Source organism: Melopsittacus undulatus, chromosome 21 (genome assembly GCF_012275295.1).
Source record: "Melopsittacus undulatus isolate bMelUnd1 chromosome 21, bMelUnd1.mat.Z, whole genome shotgun sequence".
Taxonomy (NCBI): Eukaryota; Metazoa; Chordata; class Aves; order Psittaciformes; family Psittaculidae; genus Melopsittacus; species Melopsittacus undulatus.
Window position 1 is genome coordinate 232926 of NC_047547.1, and position 27599 is coordinate 260524.

At 59.3% G+C, this 27599-nt stretch overlaps 2 protein-coding genes across 3 annotated transcripts; one reads left to right on the forward strand and one right to left on the reverse strand.

Annotated features, from left to right (window-relative positions):
• The first annotated feature begins 127 nt into the window (after nt 1-127).
• On the forward strand, nt 128-5518 carry TSFM (Ts translation elongation factor, mitochondrial). The gene is made up of 6 exons (XM_034071598.1): nt 128-213; nt 552-695; nt 1671-1793; nt 2241-2363; nt 3690-3774; nt 5024-5518. Exons 1-6 carry the CDS (start codon nt 184-186, stop codon nt 5512-5514), a joined length of 996 nt encoding a protein of 331 aa, XP_033927489.1. The 5' UTR covers nt 128-183; the 3' UTR covers nt 5515-5518.
• Nucleotides 5519-7794: 2276 nt separating this feature from the next.
• On the reverse strand, nt 7795-26670 carry SLC11A2 (solute carrier family 11 member 2). 2 transcript variants are annotated; one of them, XM_034071476.1, is made up of 17 exons: nt 26304-26670; nt 22734-22820; nt 21523-21662; nt 20895-21020; nt 20222-20341; nt 18623-18729; nt 17690-17760; nt 17541-17608; nt 17208-17363; nt 16466-16624; nt 15174-15260; nt 14411-14530; nt 13584-13733; nt 12508-12581; nt 11554-11707; nt 10240-10293; nt 7795-8329 (listed from the first exon to the last, which is right to left on the reverse strand). In XM_034071476.1, exons 1-17 carry the CDS (start codon nt 26329-26331, stop codon nt 8264-8266), a joined length of 1767 nt encoding a protein of 588 aa, XP_033927367.1. In that variant the 5' UTR covers nt 26332-26670; the 3' UTR covers nt 7795-8263. The 2 variants fall into 2 exon arrangements, with proteins under 2 accessions (XP_033927367.1, XP_033927368.1); XM_034071477.1 differs by lacking the exon at nt 26304-26670 and adding an exon at nt 25334-25391.
• Nucleotides 26671-27599: the final 929 nt, after the last annotated feature.

A 27599-nucleotide genomic window follows, 5' to 3' on the forward strand; every position in this document is an offset into this window, starting at 1 on the left:
TCGGGTCAGGCACAGGGTGTCCAACGCACTGGGCAAGAAGGGGGGGGGGGGGAGGGTGGGGCTTTAGGACCCCTTAGGGTCCTCCCCCATCTCCGTCGCGCTCGAGTGACGTCACACCAGAGGCCCCTCCCACATCAGAGGTCATTGTGCGCTCGGTGTGACGTCATCAGCGCGCGACGCGGGATGCAGCGGGCGGCGAGGAGCGCGGCGTGGGTGAGCGTGGGAACCGGGACCGGAAGGGGACCCCTCCCCCATCCACCCCACTTCCGGTTCCCCTCCCCCCCCGTTACCGGTTCCCGTTCCCGGTTCCCCTCCCCCCCCCGTTACCGGTTCCCCTCCCCCATTACCGGTTCCCGTTCCCGGTTCCCCTCCCCCGTTACCGGTTCCCGTTACCGGTTCCCCTCCCCCCGTTACCAGTTCCCGTTACCGGTTCCCCTCCCCCCGTTACCGGTTCCCCTCCCCCCGTTACCGGTTCCCCTCCCCCCGTTACCAGTTCCCGGTTCCCGTTACCGGTTCCCCTCCCCCCGTTACCGGTTCCCCTCCCCCCCCAGGCTGTCCCCTCCCGGTTCCTGCTCACCGGAGCTCCGGTTCATGCCATGGATAAGGAGTCTCTGCTCCAGCTCCGGCGCCGAACGGGGCTCCCGATCCTGCAGTGCAGGGAGGCTCTGCAGAGCTGCGGGGGGGACCTGGCGCAGGTGAGGCATGGTGACACCTGTCATGTGATACCTGTCATGTGACACCTGTCATGTGATACCTGTCATGTGGCACCTGTTGTGTCACACCTGTCATGTGAGACCTGTCATGTGATACCCACCATGTGACAGCTGTCATGTGACACCCGTCATGTGATACCCCTCATGTGGCACCTGTTGTGTGACACCTGTTATGTGAGACCTGTCATGTGACACCCATCGTGTGACACCTGTCATGTGACACCCCTCACATGGCACCCATCATGTGACACCCATCATGTGATACCTGCCATGTGGCACCTCTGTGTTGGACCCCCCCATCCATGTGCTCCCCCCATCATGTGACAATCTGCACTGCAGGGGGAGCCTGATCCATGGGGTGACACCCGTCATGTGATACCTGTCATGTGACACCTCCGTGTTGAACCCACACCTGGTGTTTGACGCCCCCCCCATATGTGCTCCCCCTGTCATGTGACCACCCGCACTGCCGGGGGGGGGGACCTGGCACAGATGAGACCCGATCCATAGGGTGACGCCTGTCATGTGACACCCGTTGTGTGGCACCCGTCATGTGACACCCCTCATGTGGTACCCGTCATGTGACACCCCTCATTTGACACCTGTCATGTGACACCACTCATGTGACTTCCGTCATGTGACCCCTCCGTATTGAACCCACATTTGATGTTTGACACCCCCATCCATGAGCTCCCCCCCTCATGTGACACCCCTCCATGTGACCCCCCCATGTGACCCCCCCATGTGACACCCCCCTATGTGACACCCCCATGTGACCCCCCTCATGTAACCCCCCCATGTGACCACCCCCCACGTGACCCCCCTATGTGACACCCCCATGTGACACCCCCATGTGACACCCCCCCATGTAACCCCCCCATGTGACCATCCCCCTATGTGACCCCCCCCCCCCCACGTGACCCCCCATATGACCCCCCCATCACGTGACCCCCTCAGGCCGAGGCCTGGCTGCTGGAGCACGCTCGCCGCCATGGTTGGAGCCCCAGAGCTCAGGAGCGGCCGGCGAGGGAGGGGCTGGTGGGGCTGATCCGGGAGGGTCACGTGGGGGTCATGGTGGAGGTGGGGACCGGAAGTGGGGGAGGGGCTACCGGGGGGGAGGGGTTAATGGAGGGGGGAGGGGTTATGGGGGGGAGGGGTTACCGGAAGGGGGGAGGGGTTAATTGAGGGGGGAGGGGTTAATGGAGGGGGAGGGGTTATATGGGGGGAGGGGTTATCAGAGGGGGGAGGGGTTACCGGAGGGGGGAGGGGTTAACGGTGGGGGGGGGAGGGGCTACAGGAGGGGGAGGGGTTACTGGAGGGGGGAGGGGTTAACGGGAGGGGGAGGGGTTAACGGAGGGGGGGGCGGAGTTACAGGAGGGGGGGAGGGGTTATTGGGGGGGGGGTTACCGGATGGGGGGAGGGGTTATGGGGGGGTGGGGTTAACGGAGGTGGGGGAGGGGTTATTGGAGGGGGGGGAGGGGTTACCGGAAGGGTGTGTTTCCGGTTCCGGTCTGACCCCCCCCATAGGTCAGCTGTGAAACAGACTTCGTCGCTCGCACCCCCGAGTTCCAGCAGGTTGTGGCTCAGGCAGCGCTCGGAGCTATGGAGCTGTGCAGGAGAGCGACACCTGGCGGCAGGGGGTGCTCACAGGTGAGGGGGGGACCCACTGACCCCCATTAACACACACACACATAGAGCCCTATGGAGCTGTGCAGGAGAGCGACACCTGGCGGCAGGGGGTGCTCACAGGTGAGGGGGGGACCCCAACACAGAGACCTATGGGTGCTGCCAATGGGGGGGGGCACCCACTGACCCCCCCCTTAATACACACACACACACAGAGCCCTATGGGTGCTGCCAATGGGGGGGGGCACCCTGACCCCCCTTAACACACACACACACACAGAGCCCTGTGGGTGCTGCCAATGGGGGGGGGCACCCTGACCCCCCCTTAACACACACACACACACAGAGCCCTGTGGGTGCTGCCAATGGGGGGGGGGCACCCACTGACCCCCCTTTAACACACACACACACAGAGCTCTATGGGTGCTGCCAATGGGGGGGGCACCCCTGAGCCCCCCCTAACAACCTTAAGTGCCCTATGGGTGCTACCAAATGGGGGGGGCACCCACTGAACCCCCATTAACACACACACACACACAGAGCCCTGTGGGTGCTGCCAATGGGGGGGGGGACACCCTGACTCCCCCTTAACAACACACACCTGCCCCCTGCACCCACAGTGCCCTATGGGTGATACCAAATGGGGGGGGGGCCCATAAGCCCTCCCATAGGTGCTTGCAGATGGGGGGGGGGCCCCCCCTGACCCCCCCCTTAACACACACAGACCCCCCCCGCACACACAGATCTCTATGGGTGCTCCCAAATGGGGGGGGGACACACCCCATAACCAACCCCATGGGTGCTTGCAGATGGGGGGGGGCACCCCCTGACCCCCCCTTAACAACCACCCCCCTGCACCCACAGACCCCTATGGGTGCTCCCAAATGGGGGGGGACACCCCATAAGCCCCCCATGGGTGCTTGCAGATGGGGGGGGGGGCACCCCCTGACCCCCCTTAACACCCCCCCCGCACCCACAGACCCTTATGGGTGCTCCCAAATGGGGGGGTGACACACCCCATAAGCCCCCTATGGGTGCTTGCAGATGGGGGGGGGACACCCTGACCCCCCCTTAACAACACACACACCCCCCCCCCCGCAACCACAGTGCCCTATGGGTGCTCCCAAATGGGGGGGGACACCCCATAAGCCCCCCCATGGGTGCTTGCAGATGGGGGGGGGCAATCCCTGACCCCCCCCCTTAACACCCCCCCCGCACCCACAGTCCCCTATGGGTGCTCCCCAAATGGGGGGGGACACCCCATAACCAACCCCATGGGTGCTTGCAGATGGGGGGGGGGGCACTCCCTGACCCCCACCCATTAACACCCCCCCCCCATAACCCCCCCAGCACTTCCTTGAGCCTGAGGAACTGGCTGAGCTCCGGACTGGGCCTGGGGGGGGGCCCCTGAGTGAGGAACTGGCTCTGGCACAGGGTGAGTGGGGGGCACTGGGGTGGGGGGGGACAATGGGGGGGGGTGGGGGGATAATGGGGGTGACAATGGGGTGGGGGTGACAATGGGGGATGTGGGGGTGACAATGGGGAACGTGGGGGTGACAATGGGGAACGTGGGGGTGACAATGGGGTGGGGGTGACAGTGGGGGACATGGGGTGACAATGGGGGTGACAATGGGGGACGTGGGGGTGACAATGGGAGATATGGGGGTGACAATGGGGGACATGGGGGTGACAATGGGGGATGTGGGGGTGACAATGGGAGGGGTGGGGGTGACAATGGGGTGGGGGTGACAATGGGGGATGTGGGGGTGACAATGGGGAACGTGGGGGTGACAATGGGGGATGTGGGGGTGACAATGGGGAACGTGGGGGTGACAATGGGTGTGACATTGGGGGATGTGGGGGTGACAATGAGGGACGTGTGAGTGACAATGAGGGATGTGGGGGTGACAATGGGGGACGTGGGGGTGACAAGGGGGTCGTGGGGGTGACAATGGGGGATATGGGGGTGACAATGGGGGACACGGGGGTGACAATGGGTGTGACATTGGGGGATGTGGGGGTGACAATGGGGGACGTGGGGAGGACAATGGGGGACGTGGGGGTGACAATGGGGGATATGGGGGTGACAATGGGGGATATGGGGGTGACAGTGGGGGACGTGGGGGTGACAATGGAGGTGACAATGGGGGACGTGGGGGTGACAATGGTTGATATTGGGGTGACAATGGGGAATGTGAGGGGGACAAAGGGGGACTTGGGGTGACAATGGGGAACGTGGGGGGGACAATGGGGGACAAGGGGGTGACACTGGGGGACTGTGGGGGTGACAAAGGGGGATATGGGGGGGACAATGGGGGATATGGGGGTGACAATGGGGCGGGTGGGGGTGAGAATGGGGGACACGGGGGTGACAATGGGCGATATGGGGGTACCCAAGGAGGATGATGGTAGGGACATTGGGGGGGGGGACAGACACCTGAGGGGGGTGATGGGGACATGGGACCCCCATGGGGGGTGACATATGGGACCCTGGTGGTGATGGGAACAGGGACACCCCCCCTATGCAATGGTTGTGGCCTTGGGGGGGGGGGGACAGGACCTGGGGTCACCCCAGGACAGTGCAGTGGGGGGGGGGGGCTGGAGGGGGGCTGTGGGCGTGGCCTGTGGTGCTGGTGGGCGGGGCTGACCCCATGTGACCCCCCCTCTCCCCCCCCCCCCCATAGGCCGCCTGGGCGAGGCCGTGACCCTCCGGCGCGCCGCGTGGCTGCGCATGCGCGCGGGCTCCGGCTTCGTGTCCGGGTACGCGCACGGGGGGCCGGGGGCGTGGCCTGCGCAGGGGGCGGGGTCAGGACAGGGGGCGGGGCCCGGAGGGGGCGTGGCCCTGGGGTCCCTCGGCGCGCTGGTGGCGTGGGGCGCGCGGGGCGTGGCGCGCGGCGGCGCGCGGGGGGCGGGGCTGGAGGCGCTGGCGCGCCAAGTGGCGCAGCACGTGGTCGGGTTCGCGCCGCGGCGGGTGGGGCGCGCGCGGGAAAAGCCGCGGGAGCGCGGGAAAGGGGAGGGGGAGGGGCAGGGGGAGGCGCTGATGACGCAGGAGTTCCTGCACGCGCCCGGGCGGAGCGTGGGGCGGGTCCTGCGCGCGCTCGGGCCCCTCCGGGTCACCGGGTTCGTGCGGTTCCGGTGCGGGGAGGAGCCCACGGCGGACGTGACGTCACGGTGACGTCACAACACGCACTGCAACATGTGATCCCCCTGGTACCGGTTGGGGTCACCCGCGGTCTTTGACCCCCCCCCGGTGACGTCTCATCTCCAATACGAGACCACCCCTCCCGGTACCGGCTGGGGTCACGACCCCTCATTGTGACGTCACAACCTCCTCCAACACGTGACACCCCCTCCCCCCCGGTACCGGCTGGGGTCACCCGCGGTCGTTAATCCCTTACGGTGACGTCACAACCATCTCCAACACGTGACCTGCTACCGGCTGGGGTCACCCGCGGTTGTTGACCCCTTACGGTGACGTCACCACCCTCCCAAACATGTGACCCCCTCCCGGTACCGGCTGGGGTCACGACCCCTCACGGTGACGTCACAACCCCCGCCAACACGTGACCCTGTACCGGTTGGGGTCACCCGCGGTCGTTGACCCCTCACGGTGACATCACCACCCCCAAACATATGACCCCACCGGTACCGGCTGGGGTCACGACCACTCACGGTGACGTCACCACCCCAAACACGTGACCTGGTACCGGCTGGGGTCACCCGCGGTCATTGACCCCTCCCGGTACCGGGGGGGGCACCGAGACCCTCCCGCACCCCCAATGGAATAAACGGGAATAGAATCGAACCGGGTGTTTTATTGGGGGGGGGAAGCGGCGTCGTGACCCCCCCTACCCCTCCCCCCACCTCCGGTACCGGGATTGACCTTTCCCCCCTACCGGGATTCCCCCCCCCCCCCCGATCCCGGCCCCCCCCCCAGCAATGGTTTATTCCGGTTGAACCGGTAACACGGGGGGGGGGAGGGGTTATGATGTGCTCGGTACCGGAGGGGGGGGGGGGATACAGGACCCGGTGCCCACGTGACGATGCTCACCCCCCCCCCCGCCCCCCCTCCGGTATCCCCGCCCCGTGACGTCACCGGCCGCCTCCCAGGCCAAGTAACCGGGAGTAGGCGGAGCTTGAACAGCCTAATCCTGGATTACTTGAACCGGGCCGAGGCCGTTGCTCCCCTCCCCCCCCCCCCTCCGGTAACCCCTCCCCCCCTCCGGTAACCCCCCCTCCCCCCCCTCCGGTAACCCCTCCCCCCCCCTCCGGTAACCCCTCCCCCCCCCCTCCGGTACCTCCCCCCCATCCGGTAACTCCCCCGTTAACCCCTCCCCCCTCCGGTACCCCCCCCCCCCTCCTCACGTGACCCCCGGTACCTGCCGCCTGTCGCCGCTGCCGGAGCCACCGGTACCACGGTGGTTTCCAGCCCCCCCCCCCCCCCAACGGCGCTTCCTGATTGGTTCCTGCGAGGGGGGCCTGGAAACAGCCGCCGGGCGCTGATTGGACGAGGAGGAGGAGCCGAGAGGGGATTGGCTGAGGGGCGCGCGGGGGGCGGGGCCACGTGGTGTTTACCGCGGAAAACATCCCGGGAAGGGGCGGGGCCAGGCACGGAGCCACGCCCACCAGTTCTCTATCCCCATTGGCTGACGCAGGGGAGGGGTGGGGTCTGAAGGGAATGGGCGGGGACGGGAATGGGGGCGGGGCAAGGGGCGGATACAGGGATATAGGGATAAACGGATACAGGGATATATGGATGCATACAAGGATATATAGATACATGGATATATGGATTCATGGACACAGGGATACATGGATACAGGGATATATGGATACATGGAGATAGGGATACAGGGATATGTGGATACAAGGATATATAGACACATGGAGATAGGGATACATGGATATATGGATACATGGGCACAGGGATACATGGATACAAGGATATAGGGATACATGGATACAGGGATATACGGATACATGGACACAGGTACATGGATACAAGGATGTATACATGGAGATAGGGATTAATGGATATATGGATACATGGACACAGGGGTACATGGATACAAGGATACATGGATACAGGGATATAGGGATACATAGACACAGGGATACCTAGATACAGGGATACATGGATACACGGATACATAGATAAATGGACACATGTATACAGGGATACACAGACACAGGGATACATGGATACAAGGATACATGGAGATAGGGATTCATGGATATATGGATACATAGACACAGGGATACATGGACACAGGGGTACTTGGACACAGGGATACATGGATACATCTCCCCCCAAACCTCAGTCCCATGGGCTGAATATCCCATTGGATCCAAGCCTGGAACCTGGAGCACTTTGAGTCCCATGTGCTGCTCAGGTGGATTCACTCAGATCCCAAGCAGGAAAACCGGGAATAGCAGGAATTCCTTTGGGAAAACCCACTGTCCATGTCAGGTTTATTTCTACATACACCAAAAGCTGAAGGAATGAGGTTAAAATGGAGCTTATCCTGGGAATGCTGCGGCCGGAGCATGGGATCAATGCAGGGAGTTCCCATTGGGAATGGGCTGAATTAAACCGGATTCCATTAAGGAGAAGCAGGATCAAGTCCCATCAAACTGGAATCAAAGGGGTCAGGAATTGGCTCCGGATGTTCCCAATGCTCCAGGATTCCGGAATGCTGGAGCCTGATGGGATAATGGGGCTCAATGGGATCCTCCAACCAGCAGCTGGATGGAGCCTGCGGATCCAGGCGGATCCGGATGGGAATAACCCATAGGAATGGGTCATCCCAGTGCTCCCAGGACCATAGGGTCCCATTGCCTGAGCTCCGGTTGTACTGGGGGTCCCAGTTTGGTGCTGAGCCCAGTTTTCCATAGACACCAGTTCAATCCTCATGGATCGGGAATCATCTGGCGACGAGTGTGTCCATATCCACAGTGTGGAGCAGGGAGAGCTCAGGGCTCAAGTGATGCTGGAAGAGGGGAAGGATGAGAGTTAATGCTGAGCTCCCCTATACCATCCTCATGGTACATCCTATGGGAGCCTATGGGATGGCTCCATCCTATGGGAATCAGAGCCAAGCATCATGGGATGCTGCAATGGGAACAGCACTGAGGTCACTGTCAATGCAGCATCATCCCATACATCATTGGGGGGGGGTAATAGGAGATCTGGATGGGATCTCCCATTGGATTCCATAGGGAACCAGGATACAGGGATTGGAGCATCCCTGCTCCATGGGAATGGGTCCATGGGGCTGGATTGGAGCTTTAGGATCCCTTCATCCCACCCCATTCCATGATCCCATGGATGCCATTGGGGCTGGTGCAGCCCATGGTGGCTCCATCATTCACCCTATTATTGGAGCCTATGGTCACAATGGACCCAGGGATCCCAATGGATCTGCCCCATAAGATGGGCCCTATGGGGTCCCCCCAACCAGGAATCGACACCAGTTCCAAGCACCCCATAATAAACGACCCAAGGATCCAAGTGGAACATGATCCATCCTTTAATGGCACCAATGGGCTCCATAAACTGCTTCCAATGGGATATGGGGGGATGAGGATGCTCCATAGTGTTAATACCGACCCCATTCCCAAATGCAGGAATTCCATAGGGTTGGGATGCTGCTGGCTTGGGAACATCCTGAATGGGATCGAACCCCACAGAGGGATATGGGGTCCCTATGGGGTGGGTTCAGTGTGGGGCTGCAGCCCCATAGTGTGAGATAGGGGATCCTGCCCCTCTGCTGTGGGGGGAGATGGGAGCAGCTCCAGAGCCTAAAGGGAACCGGGAATGGGGCTTGGGATGAGGGATGGGACAATGGGAATGGGGCTTGGGATGAGGGATACAGGGATGGGATAATGGGAATGGCTTGAACCTGCCATAGATGAGCCCTTGGGTACCAGTTCTTCCCTATGAGGATGCTGATGCTGGTGCCCATAGGAACTGGGGCTGCCCCATCCCATCAATGCTCAATCCAGCTCCGGATGAGCTTTAAGGTCCCTTTTATCCCAATCCCTTCCCTTTTATCCCAATCCCTTCCCTTTTATCCCAACCCTTTCCATGGTCCTAAATCCAGGAATCACTTTGGGATCCTTTCCCTGTGCTGTGGGATGCAGGATGCATCAAACCCCATTTACTTTATGGGGCTGAGGAACAGACCATGGACCTCATGATAGAGACACCCCAAAAGCATCTAGGACATGGGATTTGACCCCAAAACCCATTCACTGCCATATATGGACTATTCCAATGATGGAAGTGAATGTGCCTGTATCCCAATGGATAGGGGCAGACTTGGGATGTGCTCCATAGGGAGGATTCCCTATGGAAGGGACTGGAGCAGAAGGGAATGGGAATGGTTTGTACTGGTTATAGGGTAGGGACATTCCAAGCTGGAACATGGGAATTCCGGATGCCTCTTATGGGGTTTCCATAGGGAACAAACCAGACTTGAGCCATAAGGAACCATGAGCACCAGTGATGGACAATGGGGTTAATGCTGAGGATTCCCAGTGTGTTCCCAGAGCTGCTCTGGATGGGATGGGAAACCCCATATGGATCCAATGGGATCGGAGGGGTCAGGACCAGTGTCCCCACATCACCCTCCAACCACCCCCATAAGGAGCTATAGGCACATCCCAGTTTAGCACTGGGGATACTGGGATCTGAGCTCCATCATTGCTTCCATAGGGATGAATGGACACCGGATCCTGCAGCATTCCAAGCGGGAATTCCCTCATCCCAACCCCATTCCCTGTGCAGTAAACCATAGGCACACACACCCCATAGGCTACAGTCTCTATAGGGGCAATGGGGCTACTTATGGGGCTGGGCAGGCAGGTCCTCGGTGAGCAGGGCACTGGTGACGCTTACCCTGGACCCACAGGCAAGGAAGGAGGCTCCCAATGCAATGAGGCACAGCCAGCTCTGTAAGGCAATGGGGATGGGTCAGGGGATGTGGGGCTCGTGCCCCATAGACACTCAGCATCACCCCATAGACACTCAGCATCACCCCATAGGAGCACAATGGGGCTGGAGGTAAAGCAGCTGATGGGTGAGTGATGGGGATGGAGATGAGTGGGATGTGTGGGGCTCGTGCCCCATAGACACTCAGCATCACCCCATAGACACTCAGCATCGCCCCATAGACACTCAGCATCACCCCATAGGAGCACAATGGGGCTGGAGGCAAAGCAGCTGATGGGTGAGTGATGGGGATGGGGTCAGGGGATGTGGGGCTCGTGCCCCATAGACACTCAGCATCACCCCATAGACGCTCAGCATCGCCCCATAGACACTCAGCATCGCCCCATAGACACTCAGTATCACCCCATAGACGCTCAGCATCACCCCATAGACACTCAGCATCACCCCACAGACACTCAGCATCACCCCATAGACACTCAGCATCGCCCCATAGACACTCAGCATCACCCCATAGACACTCAGCATCACCCCATAGGAGCACAGTGGGGCTGGAGGTAAAGCAGCTGATGGGTGAGTGATGGGGATGGGGTCAGGGGATGTGTGGGGCTCGTGCCCCATAGACACTCAGCATCACCCCATAGACACTCAGCATCACCCCATAGGAGCACAATGGGGCTGGAGGTAAAGCAGCTGATGGGTGAGTGATGGGGATGGAGCTGAGTGGGGTGTATGGGGCTTGGGGGGAATGGAGCATCCTATGGGATGCTCATGGGGTGAAACCAGGCCAAGGGACAGATCCTGTCCCTGCTGTGGGGTTATCCCCATTAGGGGATGGGATGGAGCAGTGGAGGAGACGGATTTGGGGTCCCTATAGGGGGGACATGGAGAGGGGCTTGGGATGAGGGATGCAGGGATGGGACAATGGGAATGGCTTGAACCTGCCCAAGGGGAGAGCTGAGAGCAGGTCCAGACCCTAAAGGGGATACAGGGAACTGGGAATGGGGCTTGGGATGAGGGATGGAACATGGAGCAGGGAATGGGAAGAGGGATACAGGGAACATGGAATGGGGCTTGGGATGAGGGATGGGACATGGAGCAGGGAATGGGAAGAGGGATACAGGGAACATGGAATGGGGCTTGGGATGAGGGATGGGACATGGAGCAGGGAATGGGAAGAGGGATACAGGGAACATGGAATGGGGCTTGGGATGAGGGATGGGACATGGAGCAGGGAATGGGAAGAGCATCCATAGCACTCACCAGATAGGCCACAAAGGACAAGTAGATGATGCTGAGCACGGCAGCCCCAATGTATAGAGCCATATGGTGCAGGGACATGACATAGGCCACCACGAAGTACATGTTGATGCTGCAGATGAGCAGGATCAGGATCCCCCCCCCGACCTTCCAGAACCTGTGGGGACAATGGGGTGAACTGGGGGGTAACTGGGGTGAACTGGGGGGGGTCAATGGGGTGAACTGGGGGGTAACTGGGGTGAACTGGGGGGGTAACTGGGGTGAACTGGGGGGTAACTGGGGTGAACTGGGGGGGGGAACTGGGGTGAACTGGGGGGTAACTGGGGTGAACTGGGGGGGGTAACTGGGGTGAACTGGGGGGTAACTGGGGTGAACTGGGGGGGGTAACTGGGGTGAACTGGGGGGGGGAACTGGGGTGAACTGGGGGGTAACTGGGGTGAACTGGGGGGGGGAACTGGGGTGAACTGGGGGGTAACTGGGGTGAACTGGGGGGGGGAACTGGGGTGAACTGGGGGGGGGAACTGGCGTGAACTGGGGGGTAACTGGGGTGAACTGGGGGGGGTAACTGGGGTGAACTGGGGGGGCTCAATGGGGTGAACTGGGGGGGGGTCAATGGGGTGAACTGGGGGGGACTCAATGGGGTGAACTGGGGGGGGAACTGGGGTGAACTGGGGGGGGCTCAATGGGGTGAACTGGGGGGGGGAACTGGGGTGAACTGGGGGGGGCTCAATGGGGTGAACTGGGGGGAAAACACCAGGGCTCAATGGGGTGAACTGGGAGGAAAACACCAGGGCTCAATGGGGTGAACTGGGGGGGGCTCAATGGGGTGAACTGGGGGGGACTCAATGGGGTGAACTGGGGGGGGCTCAATGGGGTGAACTGGGGGGGGTCAATGGGGTGAACTGGGAGGGATGGGGATGAGGAGCAGGATGTGTTCCCGATGCCCCCAGTACTTACAGGCCATTGGCAAAGTCGTGCATGACACTGGGCAGACTGGTGAAGGTCAGTACTGGGATCAGGGCAAAGGGAAGCTGGAAGGGAAGGTTAGATCCCATTGGTGCCATCCCATAACAGAGGGTCAGGATCCCCCATATGATGCTGTCCCCATCCCATAGCAGAGGGTCAGGATCCCCCATATGATGCTGTCCCCATCCCATAACAGAGGGTCAGGATCCCCCCATATGATGCTCTCCCCATCCCATAACAGAGGGTCAGGATCCCCCCATATGATGCTGTCCCCATAACAGAGGGTCAGGATCCCCCCATATGATGCTGTCCCCATCCCATAGCAGAGGGTCAGGATCCCCCCATATGATGCTCTCCCCATCCCATAGCAGAGGGTCAGGATTCCCCATATGATGCTGTCCCCATCCCATAACAGAGGGTCAGGATCCCCCATATGATGCTGTCCCCATCCCATAGCAGAGGGTCAGGATCCCCCATATGATGCTGTCCCCATCCCATAGCAGAGGGTCAGGATCCCCCCATATGATGCTGTCCCCATCCCATAGCAGAGGGTCAGGATCCCCCATATGATGCTCTCCCCATCCCATAACAGAGGGTCAGGATCCCCCATATGATGCTGTCCCCATCCCATAACAGAGGGTCAGGATCCCCCATATGATGCTGTCCCCATCCCATAACAGAGGGTCAGGATCCCCCATATGATGCTGTCCCCATAACAGAGGGTCAGGATCCCCCATATGATGCTCTCCCCATCCCATAACAGAGGGTCAGGATCCCCCATATGATGCTGTCCCCATAACAGAGGGGCAGGATCCCCCCATATGATGCTGTCCCCATCCCATAACAGAGGGGCAGGATCCCCCCATATGATGCTGTCCCCATAACAGAGGGTCAGGATCCCCCATATGATGCTGTCCCCATCCCATAACAGAGGGTCAGGATCCCCCATATGATGCTGTCCCCATCCCATAACAGAGGGTCAGGATCCCCCATATGATGCTGTCCCCATAGCAGAGGGTCAGGATCCCCCATATGATGCTGTCCCCATCCCAGACCCCATAGCTGACCTGGAGGCTCATTAGGACATTAAGGAAGTCGTTCATTCCCGTTAGATGCTCCACATCCTGGAATATGGCCACGAGTAGGGTGGGGGTGATGGCAATGGAGCGAGTGAGCAGCACCCGAGCGAAGCGGGACCAGCGCAGGTTCAGGAAACCCTATAGGGAATGGGGCAGGGATATGGGATGGGGCTATGGGGAATGGGGCAGGGATATGGGATGGGGCTATGGGGAATGGGGCAGGGATGAGGGATGGGGCTATGGGGAATGGGGCAGGGATGAGGGATGGGGCTATGGGGAATGGGGCAGGGATGAGGGATGGGGCTATAGGGAATGGGGCAGGGATGAGGGATGGGGCTATGGGGAAGGGGGCAGGGATATGGGATGGGGCTATGGGGAATGGGGCAGGGATATGGGATGGGGCTATGGGGAATGGGGCAGGGATATGGGATGGGGCTATGGGGAATGGGGCAGGGATGAGGGATGGGGCTATGGGGAATGGGGCAGGGATATGGGATGGGGCTATGGGGAAGGGGGCAGGGATGAGGGATGGGGCTATAGGGAATGGGGCAGGGATGAGGGATGGGGCTATAGGGAATGGGGTTTATGGATGGGGATGGAAGGGGATGCATCCGGATGGATGGGATGGGGCTATAGGGAATGGGGTTTATGGATGGGGATGGAAGGGGATGCATCCTCATGGATGGTATGGGGCTATGGGGAAGGGGGTTATGGATGGGGATGGATGAGGACACATCCGGATGGATGGGATGGGGCTATGGGGAAGGGGGTTATGGATGGGGACACATCCGGATTAATGGGATTGGTGCTGGTACCTCCATCACGAACTGCCCTGAGTAGGTCCCGGTCATGGTGGAGCTCTGCCCTGCAGCCAGGATCCCAATGGCCCATATGTATAGGGCAGCGGGGCCGAAATAACAGCCCAGGACTGCGCCCTGTAGGGGAAGTAAGAGGTCAGATCCCAGTAGGACCCAGTGGGGACCACAGGAACCCAATGGGGATGCACTGAAGGGATAGGAACCCATTTGTAGGGCAGGGAGAAGCATTCCCAGCCTTGGGAAGCACATAGGGAACACTGTGGGGCTGCATTGAAGGGAGAGGAACCCATTAGTAGGGCAGGGAAAAGCATTCCCTGTACATCCAAAGGGATCTGGAGCTGATGGAATGAGGCCGGAGGAGGCCATAGGGATGGAGCTGATCCCATAGGAGCCAGGGGAGAGCTGAGAGCAGCTCCAGAGCCTAAAGGGATGCAGGAACCTGGAGAGGGGCTTGGGATGAGGGATGCAGGGATGGGATGAGGAGCTTGGGAAGAGGGAAGAGTTCAATGGGATATGGGGAAGCTCTTCCCCATGAGGGTGTTGGGATGTGGGATGGAGAAGCTGTGGCTGCCCCATCCCTGGCAGTGCTCAAGGACACAGGGATTGGAGCATCCTGCTCCATGGGAAGGGATCCATAGGGATGCATTGGGGCTGGAGGAGCTTTAGGGTCCCCCCCACCTCAATCCCATGCTTCCAAAGGGAGCATCCGCTATGGGGCAAGGATGGGTGAGGGATTAGGGTTAGGGTTAGGGTCACTCACCCCTTTGTAGATGTCCACCTCCAAGGGCCGACTGTCATTAGGGAAGAGGGAGGAATGGGGACTGCTGGCGTTGGCACACACTGCACTCTGTGGGGAGCAACAGGAATGGGCTTGGGATGGACTGGGAGCATCCATAGGGATGGGGAAACAGCCGGGACCCCATATCCGAACCATAGGGGATAGGGGGTATGGGGTCTGCCTGTGTGGGCAATGGGGGGGATGGAGATGCCCTATTGGGTACAGAACACACAGTTCTGGGTACCACATCCCTGGCTCTGGGTACCACATCCCTGGTTCTGGGTACCACATCCCTGGCTCTGGGTACAGCATCCCTGGTTCTGGGTACAGCATCCCTGGCTCTGGGTACAGCATCCCTGGTTCTGGGTACCACATCCCTGGTTCTGGGTACCACATCCCTGGTTCTGGGTACAGCATCCCTGGTTCTGGGTACCACATCCCTGGTTCTGGGTACCACATCCCTGGCTCTGGGTACAGCATCCCTGGTTCTGGGTACAGCATCCCTGGCTCTGGGTACAGCATCCTCAGTTCTGGGTACCACATCCCTGGTTCTGGGTACAGCATCCCTGGCTCTGGGTACAGCATCCCTGGTTCTGGGTACCACATCCCTGGTTCTGGGTACCACATCCCTGGTTCTGGGTACAGCATCCCTGGTTCTGGGTACCACATCCTCAGTTCTGGGTACCACATCCCTGGCTCTGGGTACCACATCCCTGGCTCTGGGTACCACATCCCTGGCTCTGGGTACCACATCCCTGGCTCTGGGTACCACATCCCTGGTTCTGGGTACAGCATCCCTGGATCTGGGTACAGCATCCCTGGCTCTGGGTACCACATCCCTGGCTCTGGATACAGCATCCCTGGCTCTGGGTACAGCATCCCTGGCTCTGGGTACCACATCCCTGGCTCTGGGTACAGCATCCCTGGCTCTGGGTACCACATCCCTGGCTCTGGGTACCACATCCCTGGCTCTGGGTACAGCATCCCTGGTTCTGGGTACAGCATCCCTGGCTCTGGGTACCACATCCCTGGCTCTGGGTACAGCATCCCTGGCTCTGGGTACCACATCCCTGGCTCTGGGTACAGCATCCCTGGCTCTGGGTACCACATCCCTGGCTCTGGGTACCACATCCCTGGTTCTGGGTACAGCATCCCTGGCTCTGGGTACAGCATCCCTGGCTCTGGGTACCACATCCCTGGCTCTGGGTACAGCATCCCTGGCTCTGGGTACCACATCCCTGGCTCCGGGTACCACATCCCTGCCTCACACTCACCACATCCGTGTTGTTCTTCTGGTAAAAAGCCTCAGCAAAGACAGTGACGACGAAGATGTTGATGATGAAGGACACAAATAAAGCAATGCAGGACTCCAGGAAGAAATACTTGTTGGCTTCCTGCACCTCCCTCTTGTTCGCACGGTTCACTTGACGTGACTGTAGAGGAGATGGAGACAACCGGAGCCATGGATGGATCACACAGCCCCAATGCATCCCTATGGATCCCTCCCCATGGAGCAGGATGCTCCAAGCCCTGTATCCTTGAGCACTGCCAGGGATGGGGCAGCCACAGCTTCTCCATCCCACATCCCAACACCCTCATGGGGAAGAGCTTCCCCATATCCCATTGAACTCTTCCCTCTTCCCAAGCTCCTCATCCCATCCCTGCATCCCTCATCCCAGGCCCCTCTCCAGGTTCCCTGCAGCCCCTTTAGGCACTGGAGCTGCTCTCAGCTCTCCCCATGCTCCTATGGGATCAGCTCCATCCCTATGGCCTCACTCCAGCACATGTATTGTATATACCATATACATCATTGATTCTACAGCTGTTTCCTATATGTGTCCTTGTCCTGCACTAAACCCATAGGTCACTGGTTGGGAATGGAACTTACTGGAGGGCAGAAACAGCAAACCCCAACCTTTATATGGAGATAGGAACCAGCATCCCAAAGCTCTCCCTGTACTATGGGCTCAGTGGATCCCCATAGACCCTTATACCCTGCCCCACTGAGCAGCTCACCTTGACCAGTGCCGAATGCAGGTACATGTTATGGGGCATGATGACAGCCCCTACAATCCCCACAGCCTGTTCCAGTTGGGGTGTTCCACAGTCCTGGCAATAGGGCACAAACAGCCCCTGGAGCAGCTTCTGCTGGTTGGGTCTGACTGTGATGTACTGGGGGACAAAGAGGTGTTGGGTGAGCACAGGGTGTTCCGGTGGTCAAACTGGGACCACAATGGGGTCTACAGCCCCATAGAGAGCAGAGCATCAGAACCCTGTATCCTAAGGGTCTGTGCTGGGTTATGGGGTGATGGGAGGGGATTAGAACACAGGATACTGGATGGAGGGTACCTCATATCCAAAGGTGAGGGCCATGATGGTGATGAGGAACCCAAAGAAGGCTTCCAGCTTCCGCAGCCCTATGGGGACATAAAGGCTCCATCAGTAATGGGAGTGGATGGAGCTGAGGATGAGGTGAGTGGATGGACAATGGGAATCACCGTATTTGTCCAGGAAGAGGAAGACGAAGGTGTCAGCAATGGTGATGAGCACTCCACCCCATAGCGGGATCCTGTGGGACACAGAGGCAGGGATGTCACCCTAAGCCTAACCCTAAGCCTAAGACTAAACCTAAGCCTAAGCCTAACCCTAATGAGCACTCCACCCCATAGCGGGATCCTGTGGGACACAGAGGCATGGATGTCACACTAACCCTAAGCCTAAGCCTAAGCCTAAGCCTAACCCTAATGAGCACTCCACACCATAGTGGGATCCTGTGGGACACAGAGGCATGGATGTCACCCTAAGCCTAAGCCTAAACCTAAGCCTAACCCTAATGAGCACTCCACCCCATAGTGGGATCCTGTGGGACACAGAGGCATGGATGTCACCCTAACCCTAAGCCTAAACCTAAGCCTAAGCCTAACCTTAATGAGCACTCCACCCCATAGTGGGATCCGGTGGGACACAGAGGCATGGATGTCACCCTAACCCTAACCCTAACACTAATGGTGTCAGCGATGGTGATGAGCACTCCACCCCATAGCAGGATCCTACGGGACACAGACTCATGGATGCCACCCTGACCCTAACCCTAAGCCTAACCCTAACCCTAACCCTAATGGTGATGAGCACTCCACCCCATAGTGGGATCCTACGGGACACAGAGGCATGGATGCCACCCCTAACCCTAACCCTAACCCTAACCCAACCCTAACCCTAACCCTACCCCTAACCCTACCCCAACCCTAACCCTAACCCGCAGCCCAGCACCGGTGCCTCCATCCCAGGCTGTTCCCCACAGCCCCAATGAGAAGCCGGCACCAAAGGCTGAGTGAATCCCCCCCATTAACATGAAGGGTTAGGGGAAGTGAATGTGTGTGTATCCCAATCCCAATCCCAATGGGAAGCATCATCCATCCAACCCCACTCACTTGCCCATAGACAGCAGGTTGATGGCAATGGCCGAGCCGATGACCTCCTGCATGTCGGAGCCGATGATGGCCAGTTCAACCATGAGCCAGAGGATGATCCGAGGGACCTGGGATGAGGGAGCATCCGAGGGTGTTAGCAATGGGAATCCCATTCCCATCCATAGGGATCATGCAGGATGGAGCCTCCTTTCCCTGCCAGAGCTGGTGCTGGGAGCAGGATTCCATAGCAATCCAATGGGAGCATCCGGGATATCCCTATGAGCTCAGTTGCTCCATAGGAGAGAGGAAGTGGGTGTTTGTGCTCACACCATTGCTCATAGTGATCCCAATGACAAAGCCTCAGGTGCTGGATGAGAAACCAGGGGACATTCCTGACTTCAGGATTCATGGAATGGGATGGAAGGGACCTGGAAGCTCCTCCAGCTCCAACCCTTTCCATTGAGCAGGATGATCCAAGCCTATCCCATAGGGACAACCTGCAGCAGGACTGAGCCCTCTCCTACACAAGCCATAGGGATTCCTTAAGCAGGGAATTGGAAGAGCCTGGAATAGTCCTGTTCTAAAGAGCCTTTTCCCTTCTGGAGACCATGGAATGGGGTGGGAAGGAGCTGGAGCTCATCCATGGGCAGGGACACCTCATACTAAACCAGAGCACCCAAGGCTTAATCCAAGCTGGGCTTGAACAGGGATGGAGCATTCACTGCTTCCATGGGGAACCCATCCCAGTGCTCAGCACCCTCACAGGGAAGAGCTTCATCCTTAGATCCAGTCTAAACCAGTTGAAACCAGTTTCAACCCATTACCCCTTGTCCTATCACTGCAGTCCCTAATGAAGAGCCCATCCCAGCATCCCTATATCCCCTTCAGACACTGGAGCTGCTCTGACCAAGACCATGGGATGATCCTGGTTGGAAACCAGCTCTAAGACCAGTTCTAACCATTCCCAGCCCTGCCAAGGCCTCCCCTAACCCATGTGTATGAGCACTGCAGGGATGCTGATGCCAGCCCTGCCCTGGGCAGCCTGTTCCAATGCTGAGCACCCCATGGGGCAGGAATTGGTCCTGAGCTCCATCTAAACCTGCCCTGGTGCAGCTTGAGGCTGGTTCCTCTTGTCCCATCCTTTGTTCCTTGGGAGCAGAGCCCATCCTGGCTCCATCAGGTCCCCCCTGAGCCTTCTCTTCCCCATTGAACCCCATAGATCCCTCAGCCCTTCCCTATCCCATTGGTGCCCCATTCCCTTCTCCAGCCCCATTCCCTGCTCCAGCCCCATTCCCTTCTCCAGCCCCATTCCCTGCTCCAGCCCCATTCCCTCCTATGGCCCCATCCATCCCTCTTGCATTGATGGCCCCAGAGCTGAGCACAGGATCCAGGTGCAGCCTCCGGGCACAATCCTGCCCTTCCACCCTGGTGCTGATCCAGGCCAGATGCTCAGACCCAAACTGCTCCTATTCAACCCCATATGATGCTGAAAATGAGATCCAAGCTCTGAACCTTCCCCCATGCAGGATATGGCCCCTTCCGAGCATCCCGACCCCATTACCATCCCCATTGGACAGGGGGATGGAGGCAGTGACCCCATAGGAGCAGGATGGGACCCACCTTGTGGTACTGCCGGTTGCAGACCTCAGCCAGGTGCAGTCCTGTTACCACCCCGAGCCGAGCAGCCAGGCGCTGTAGGAGCAGCCCTATTAGGGTCGCCAGCATCAGGACCCATAGGAGCTATGGGGACAAAGAGGGGATGGGGTGAATGGGACAGGTCTCTGTGCCCTAAATGCATCCATAGGGGTCCCAGGCATCCCAATAGCCACTCATTGGTGGCAAAGGGGGATTGATGCTGACCTGGAGCTGGTATAGGGAGGTGAGAATGGATCTAGGGCAGGAGTCATTACATAGGAGCAATGGGGTGGGTGGGAAGGGAGCTTAAAGCTCCTCCAGCCCCAATGCATCCCTATGGACCCCTTCCCATGGAGCAGGATGCTCCAATCCCTGTGTCCTTGAGCACTGCCAGGGATGGGGCAGCCACAGCTTCTCCATCCCACATCCCAACACCCTCATGGGGAAGAGCTTCCCCATATCCCATTGAACTCTTCCCTCTTCCCAAGCTCCTCATCCCATCCCTGCATCCCTCATCCCATCCCTGCATCCCTCATCCCATGTTCCCTGCATCCCTTTAGGCTCTGGAGCTGCTCCAACCCTCACAGCATCCCTATGGCCTCCTCTCTTTCAGCTCAGCCCCATAGCCCTGCCCCATATAGGGTTATAGGATCCCCACCTTAAACCCTGCGACAGCCCCAGACTGCAGATCCGACTCGATATTCCCGGGATCCAGGTAAGCGATGCTCATCAGGAATCCCGGTCCCGTGAAAGCCCAGAGCTTACGGAAGCTGAAGCAGGATTGCTATGGGGAGAGGATGGGAACAGGTGAGCCCCATACCCAGCCATGGGCATGAGGCTTGGGTTTAAAACCAAGCCTATTCCTTAACCCCATCCTGAGGAATGGCAAGGCTTGGGTTTAAGACCAAGCCTATTCCTTAACCCCATCCTGAGCTCTGCTCCCATTCTAAAGCAGAGCCCAGGACCTAACCCAGAGCTCAGGATCAAGCAGCCAAGGCCCCATTCCCATAAATCCAAGTGGGATATGATCCCCTGGACCTGCAGCCTCCTCCTTGCTTAATCGGGAGCCTAGAGGGGACTAAGCTGCTCCAAAGGCCACTCTGGCTCCTATCTCCTGATAAGGGAACAAAGACCCAAGGTCCCCTCCCATAGGGCTTCCCAGAGGATAAATCCTATGGGATGAATCATTAACAGAGCAGCAAGGAGATCCTATTACCTCTTGTATCCCATATCCCATCCCAAATCCAGGCTCCCATTCCCTGCCTGCTGGAGCACATGGAATTCACCTTCTCATCCTCAGGGATTGGGATCTTGCTGTCGAAGTAGGTGGTGAAAGGCTCATCCGAGGATGGATCCGGTGGTTGTAGGGGGTTCATGCTGCTGGATACGGTGCTGATGACCCCCCCGGGCTCCCCAGTGGTATCTTCTGCAATGGGATAGGGAATGGGATGGGGAATGGGATAGGGGATGGGATGGGGAATGGGATGGGGAATGGGATAGGGAATGGGATAGGGAATGGGATAGGGAATGGGATAGGGAATGGGATGGGGGATGGGATGGGGAATGGGATAGGGAATGGGATAGGGAATGGGATAGGGAATGGGATGGGGAATGGGATAGGGAATGGGATGGGGAATGGGATAGGGAATGGGATAGGGAATGAGCTGGGATCTGCAGGCAGAGCATGAGCCTGTGCTGCCCTCATAGCCTATGGAGGCATCAGCCCCTGCTTCCCTATGGGATTCCGGATGGAAGGACCCTGCTCCCTATGGGATCTGGATTGGTGCAGGGAACACTCTGCTCTGGACACAAGGGATGCTCAGGACACAGCCGGGATGGGGTCTAAGCTCCGGTATTCCCATAGAACACATAGGACACGGCCCCATCCATCCCTATTCCCGACAATGGGATACTCACTCCTGCTCCCCCCGCGTGACATCCTGCTCCAGAGCCCGGCTGGGATCTGAGGGCAGTGACCAAGTCCCTATTGCAACACTGGGATGAGCGGAAGGGGAAGGCTCCTCCTCTTCCCTGCCCCTAAATCCCACCCAGGGCATTTACATAAGGGATTTAGATCCGGCTGCACAGGACCGGCTGGTTCAGGGTTAGGGTTAGGCTTAGGGTTAGGGTTAGGGTTAGTGTTAGGGTTAGGGTTAGTGTTAGGATTAGTGTTAGGGTTAGGGTTAGGGTCAGGCCTGGTTGAGCCCCCAGGTGGAAGGAGCCCCAGGCACTGGGGTCAGCTCAGGACCCTGAGGCTCTGTGTCCATTGGGATAATGGAGTGTGCTGGTGGCAATGGGCACTGGGATCATTGGGATGGGTTGTATAGGGCAAAGAAATGGGTTGAATGGAAGCACATCCCAGGATGCAGGGAACATGGAGAGGGGCTTGGGATGAGGGATGAGGGATGGGACAATGGGAATGGCTTGAACCTGCCGTAGGGATGAGCTCGGGGTCAGGTGTATGTGTGAGCAGATGCTGTCCCATAGGCAGCCATACCATAGGAATCCTTCTGGTCCATGTCCGTGTTCCCCATACTTGAGCCCTTCCAATGGCCTGGAAGCTGCTTTAGATCGGCCACGTTGGCTGCATAGGGAGAGGAAAGCCCATAAGGGATAAGGAGCTGCAATAGGCACAATAGGGACCCCCCATCTCCATAGGGGGGTTTAAGCTGGGATCAACTTGGGAACAAGGGGGAGTAGAAGGATCCGGGCTTGGGAAACTGCAGCTCACTTGGTCCTTATATCCCCAAACAGGCTCAGGGTTAAGCCAAGCCTAATGGGGATAAGGAAGCTCCAGGATCATCCCATAGGGCACCAAAGAGGAGGGGTTTGCTTATTCCACCCTTCCCAAATGATCCCAAGGATTGGGGCCAGGATTCCCTATCCCAGGTCTCTGTGCTCCATAGGACAGGGGCAGGGCTGGAACTGCTGCCCCATAGGGACAGAAACAGGGGCAGGACCCCCAGGATGGGGCTGGCCCTAAATGAGCTTTAAGGTCCATCCTGGCCCCATAGAGGGCTATGGGGACACCCCCATGCAGGGCTCTGGGGACACCCCCATACAGGGCTCTATGGACACCCCCATACAGGGCTCTGTGGACACCCCCATACAGGGCTCTGGGGACACCCCCATACAGGGCTTGGGGACACCCCCATACAGGGCTTGGGGACACCCCCATACAGGGCTCTATGGACACCCCCATACAGGGCTCTATGGACACCCCCATATAGGGCTCTGTGGACACCCCCATACAGGGCTCTATGGACACCCCCATACAGGGCTTGGGGACACCCCCATACAGGGCTCTATGGACACCCCCATACAGGGCTCTATAGACACCCCCATACAGGGCTCTATGGACACCCCCATATAGGGCTCTGTGGACACCCCCATGCAGGGCTATGGGGACACCCCCATACAGGGCTATGGGGACACCCCCATACAGGACTTGGGGACACCCCCATACAGGGCTTGGGGACACCCCCATACAGGGCTCTATGGACACCCCCATATAGGGCTCTGTGGACACCCCCATACAGGGCTCTATGGACACCCCCATACAGGGCTCTGGGGACACCCCCATACAGGGCTATGGGGACACCCCCATACAGGGCTATGGGGACACCCCCATACAGGGCTCTATGGACACCCCATACAGGGCTCTATGGACACCCCCATACAGGGCTTGGGGACACCCCCATGCAGGGCTCTATGGACACCCCAATGCAGGGCTCTATGGACACCCCATACAGGGCTCTATGGACACCCCCATACAGGGCTCTGGGGACACCCCCATATAGGGCTCTATGGACACCCCCATACAGGGCTCTGGGGACACCCCCATACAGGGCTATGGGGACACCCCCACGCAGGGCTCTATGGACACCCCCATACAGGGCTTGGGGACACCCCCATGCAGGGCTTGGGGACACCCCCATGCAGGGCTCTATGGACACCCCCATACAGGGCTTGGGGACACCCCCATACAGGGCTGTGGGGACACCCCCATACAGGGCTCTATGGACACCCCCATACAGGGCTCTATGGACACCCCCATGCAGGGCTCTATGGACACCCCCATACAGGGCTCTATGGACACCCCCATACAGGGCTGTGGGGACACCCCCATACAGGGCTATGGGGACACCCCCATACAGGGCTTGGGGACACCCCCATGCAGGGCTCTGGGACACCCCCATACAGGGCTCTATGGACACCCCCATACAGGGCTCTGGGACACCCCCATACAGGGCTCTATGGACACCCCCATACAGGGCTCTATGGACACCCCCATGCAGAGCTCTATGGACACCCCCATGCAGGGCTCTATGGACACCCCCATACAGGGCTCTATGGACACCCCCATACAGGGCTCCATGGACACCCCCATACAGGGCTATGGGGACACCCCCATACAGGGCTCTATGGACACCCCCATGCAGGGCTCTATGGACACCCCCATGCAGGGCTCTATGGACACCCCCATGCAGGGCTCTATGGACACCCCCATACAGGGCTTGAACCATCCCATCAATCCCAGGCTGGACACAGGGATTGGATCATCCTGCTCCATGGGAAGGGGTCCCTGGCCCCGCTCCCATCTCCCCCCATCCCATTGCTCCCTATGGCTCCATAGGCACAACCACGGCAGCACCGACGGCACCGGCATCACCCCCCCCCGTCCGCCCCATAGTACCCAGGCCCCGTTAAACCTCAATGCCCCCCTCGGACCGTTCCACTCCAAACCCGGGGGGGGCGGCAGCACCCACAGTGCACCCTAACCCTAACCCGTTCCCCGGGGGGGGGGGGACACCGGGCCGGGAGTCCCCATTAGGACACCCCAAGGTCACCGGGGGGGGGGGGGGGGGAGCCGGGTCCTTGAGGGGGTGCACGGGGGGTGCAGCTCCACGGACCCCCCCCCCCCCCAGAGCGCAGTGGGCACCCCCAAACACACCGGCAGCGCTGGGGGGGGGGGGGGGGAGGCGATCCCCCCCCCCCCCCCGGTTCATTCCATGGAGACCCCCCCGGATCCCATTGGATTCCCCAATGGATCCCCCCCATTCCCATCCCCATTGCAATGGACCCGGCCGCACTCACCGGGCTCCGCCGCCGCCGTCTCATGCCCCGGCCCCACTTTACCCCCCCCCCCGCTGGGGCCGGGATGGTACCGCCCACCCCGTGACGTGGAGCGGAGCGACCGGAGACGGCGACGGGAACGGGGAGAGACATGGGGGGGGATGAGGGCACCGGGATGGGACCAATGAACCCCGGGGGGGGGGGATGAGGGCACCGGGATGGGACCAATGAGCTCCGGGGGGGGATGAGGGCACCGGGATGGGACCAATGAGCTCCGGGGGGGGGGATGAGGGCACCGGGATGGGACCAATGAGACCCGAGGGGGGGGACACGGCACCGGGATGGGACCAATGAACCCCGGGGGGGGGGATGAGGGCACCGGGATGGGACCAATGAACCCCGGGGGGGGATGAGGGCACCGGGATGGGACCAATGAGCTCCGGGGGGGGGATGAGGGCACCGGGATGGGACCAATGAGACCCGGGGGGGGATGAGGGCATCGGGATGGGACCAATGAGCCTCGGGGGGGGGGGGGGGGGGGTGTGCATTAGGGTTAGGGTTCCTGCTCCCAGGTTGTCCTTATCCTGCCCCATTCCATGTTTGGGGAATGATCCGTGTTGGTTATCCCAGCACCGCAGGGATGCTCTGCGGGATGAGCTTTGGTGTCTGTCTGGTTATTCCATAGGGTTTTCCATGTTTTCCATGGAATTCCTATTGTTCCCCATATTCCCATGAAAACTCGGGATAATGGAGCATGGGGCAGGCAGCAACTCGCTGCCATCAGCATCCCCAGCTCCCATTGAACACAACAGTGTTCCCGACACAACCAAATCCTGGGAAAAGGAGAATTCCAGGAGATGGGAATCTGGAGCTCACCCATAGACAGTGAATCCAAACCAATGGTGCTTTGCTAGAGCTTTTAGGCTTGGTTCTGGCTAACCCCATTCCCCATTGATCCCAGTGCTTTGGGATGGGGACGCTCCATACTCACCCAGCTCCAGGCTGTACTTCTTGGGCATGGTGCTGCGGTCGGGCCGGTTTCGGGGTGTCCTAGCCCTTAAATACGGGGTGTCCCCACCCTAAAGCCCGACTCAAAGTCTCCTTAACACAACCCATCTCCTCCACCCTTATCGGAGCCATAAAGCGGCTCAATGGGGGGTCATGGCACAACCCCAGCCCCATAGCTTGGGGGGAAAGGTGGGTTGTGCCCTATAGGGCACGGCGTCGATGAAGCAGAGTTCACGCTGTTAGTCGTAGATTAGAGGCTAAGTCTGGCTTAAGGCGCATTCAGCAGGTGCTGGTACGTGCAGCGCTGATAACGGCAGCTCTGTTCCAGCCCGGATCGATACCTCCCGTTATCACCGGGGTCCGGAGCGCTCTGAGCCCGTGATAACCTCGGGCTTTGTCCTTCCCGTCCCCGGTGCCGGTTCCTGATAAGCCGGAGATGAATGAGCTGCGCTCGGTGATGCACCGGGGCTGGGTTAGGCTGTGCGTGACCGGATCCATGCGCTGCGAGGGGAGAGGGGTTGGGATGGGGACGGGAAGCATCCATAGGGATTCATGGAGTACATTAATGGGGGCACATAGGGAATTGGGATGGGAAAGCATCCTTAGGGATTCATGGAGCAGGGATGGGGGCACATAGGGAAGTGGGATGGAGAGGGGGAAGCATCCTTAGGGATTCATGGAATACATTAATGGGGCAGGGATGGGGGCACATAGGGAATTGGGATGGAGAGGGGGAAGCATCCTTAGGGATTCATGGAACAGGGATGGGGCACATAGGGAATTGGGATGGAGAGGGGGATGCATCCATAGGGATTCATGGAGCAGGGATGGGGCACATAGGGAATTGGGATGGAGAGGGGGAAGCATCCATAGGGATTCATGGAGCAGGGATGGGGGCACATAGGGAATTGGGATGGAGAGGGGGAAGCATCCTTAGGGATTCATGGAGCAGGGATGGGGGCACATAGGGAATTGGGATGGAGAGGGGGAAGCATCCTTAGGGATTCATGGAATACATTAATGGGGCAGGGATGGGGGCACATATGGGATGTGGGATATGGGGAATGGAGCTCAGGAAGCAGCAGCCGCTTCCCATAGGGATCCACATGTTCCCGGTGGATCTCGGGACCGAGAGAACAAACACGTCCCACGTGAAACTGCCCCGGGCGGAGGAGGAACCGGTTGGGGCGGTCGGTTATGGGGTGTCAATGGGGGCAGGGATGGAAGGAACCGGATGGAAGCTGCTGTGGGGCAGGGGGACAGGGACCCCAAGGTTTAA

What these genes read in the sequence shown, in the direction of transcription:
- TSFM (XM_034071598.1), top strand. Translation starts at nt 184, where the DNA reads ATGCAGCGGGCGGCGAGGAGCGCGGCGTGG. An exon ending in CGGCGAGGAGCGCGGCGTGG is followed by an intron (nt 214 to 551) that starts GTGAGCGTGGGA and finishes CTCCCCCCCCAG; the next exon opens with GCTGTCCCCTCCCGGTTCCT. An exon ending in GCGGCAGGGGGTGCTCACAG is followed by an intron (nt 2,364 to 3,689) that starts GTGAGGGGGGGA and finishes TAACCCCCCCAG; the next exon opens with CACTTCCTTGAGCCTGAGGA.
- SLC11A2 (XM_034071476.1), bottom strand. Translation starts at nt 26,331, where the DNA reads ATGCCCAAGAAGTACAGCCTGGAGCTGG. An exon ending in GGACCAGAAGGATTCCTATG is followed by an intron (nt 21,663 to 22,733) that starts GTATGGCTGCCT and finishes ATCCCATTGCAG; the next exon opens with AAGATACCACTGGGGAGCCC. An exon ending in TGCATTCGGCACTGGTCAAG is followed by an intron (nt 16,625 to 17,207) that starts GTGAGCTGCTCA and finishes TCTCCTCTACAG; the next exon opens with TCACGTCAAGTGAACCGTGC.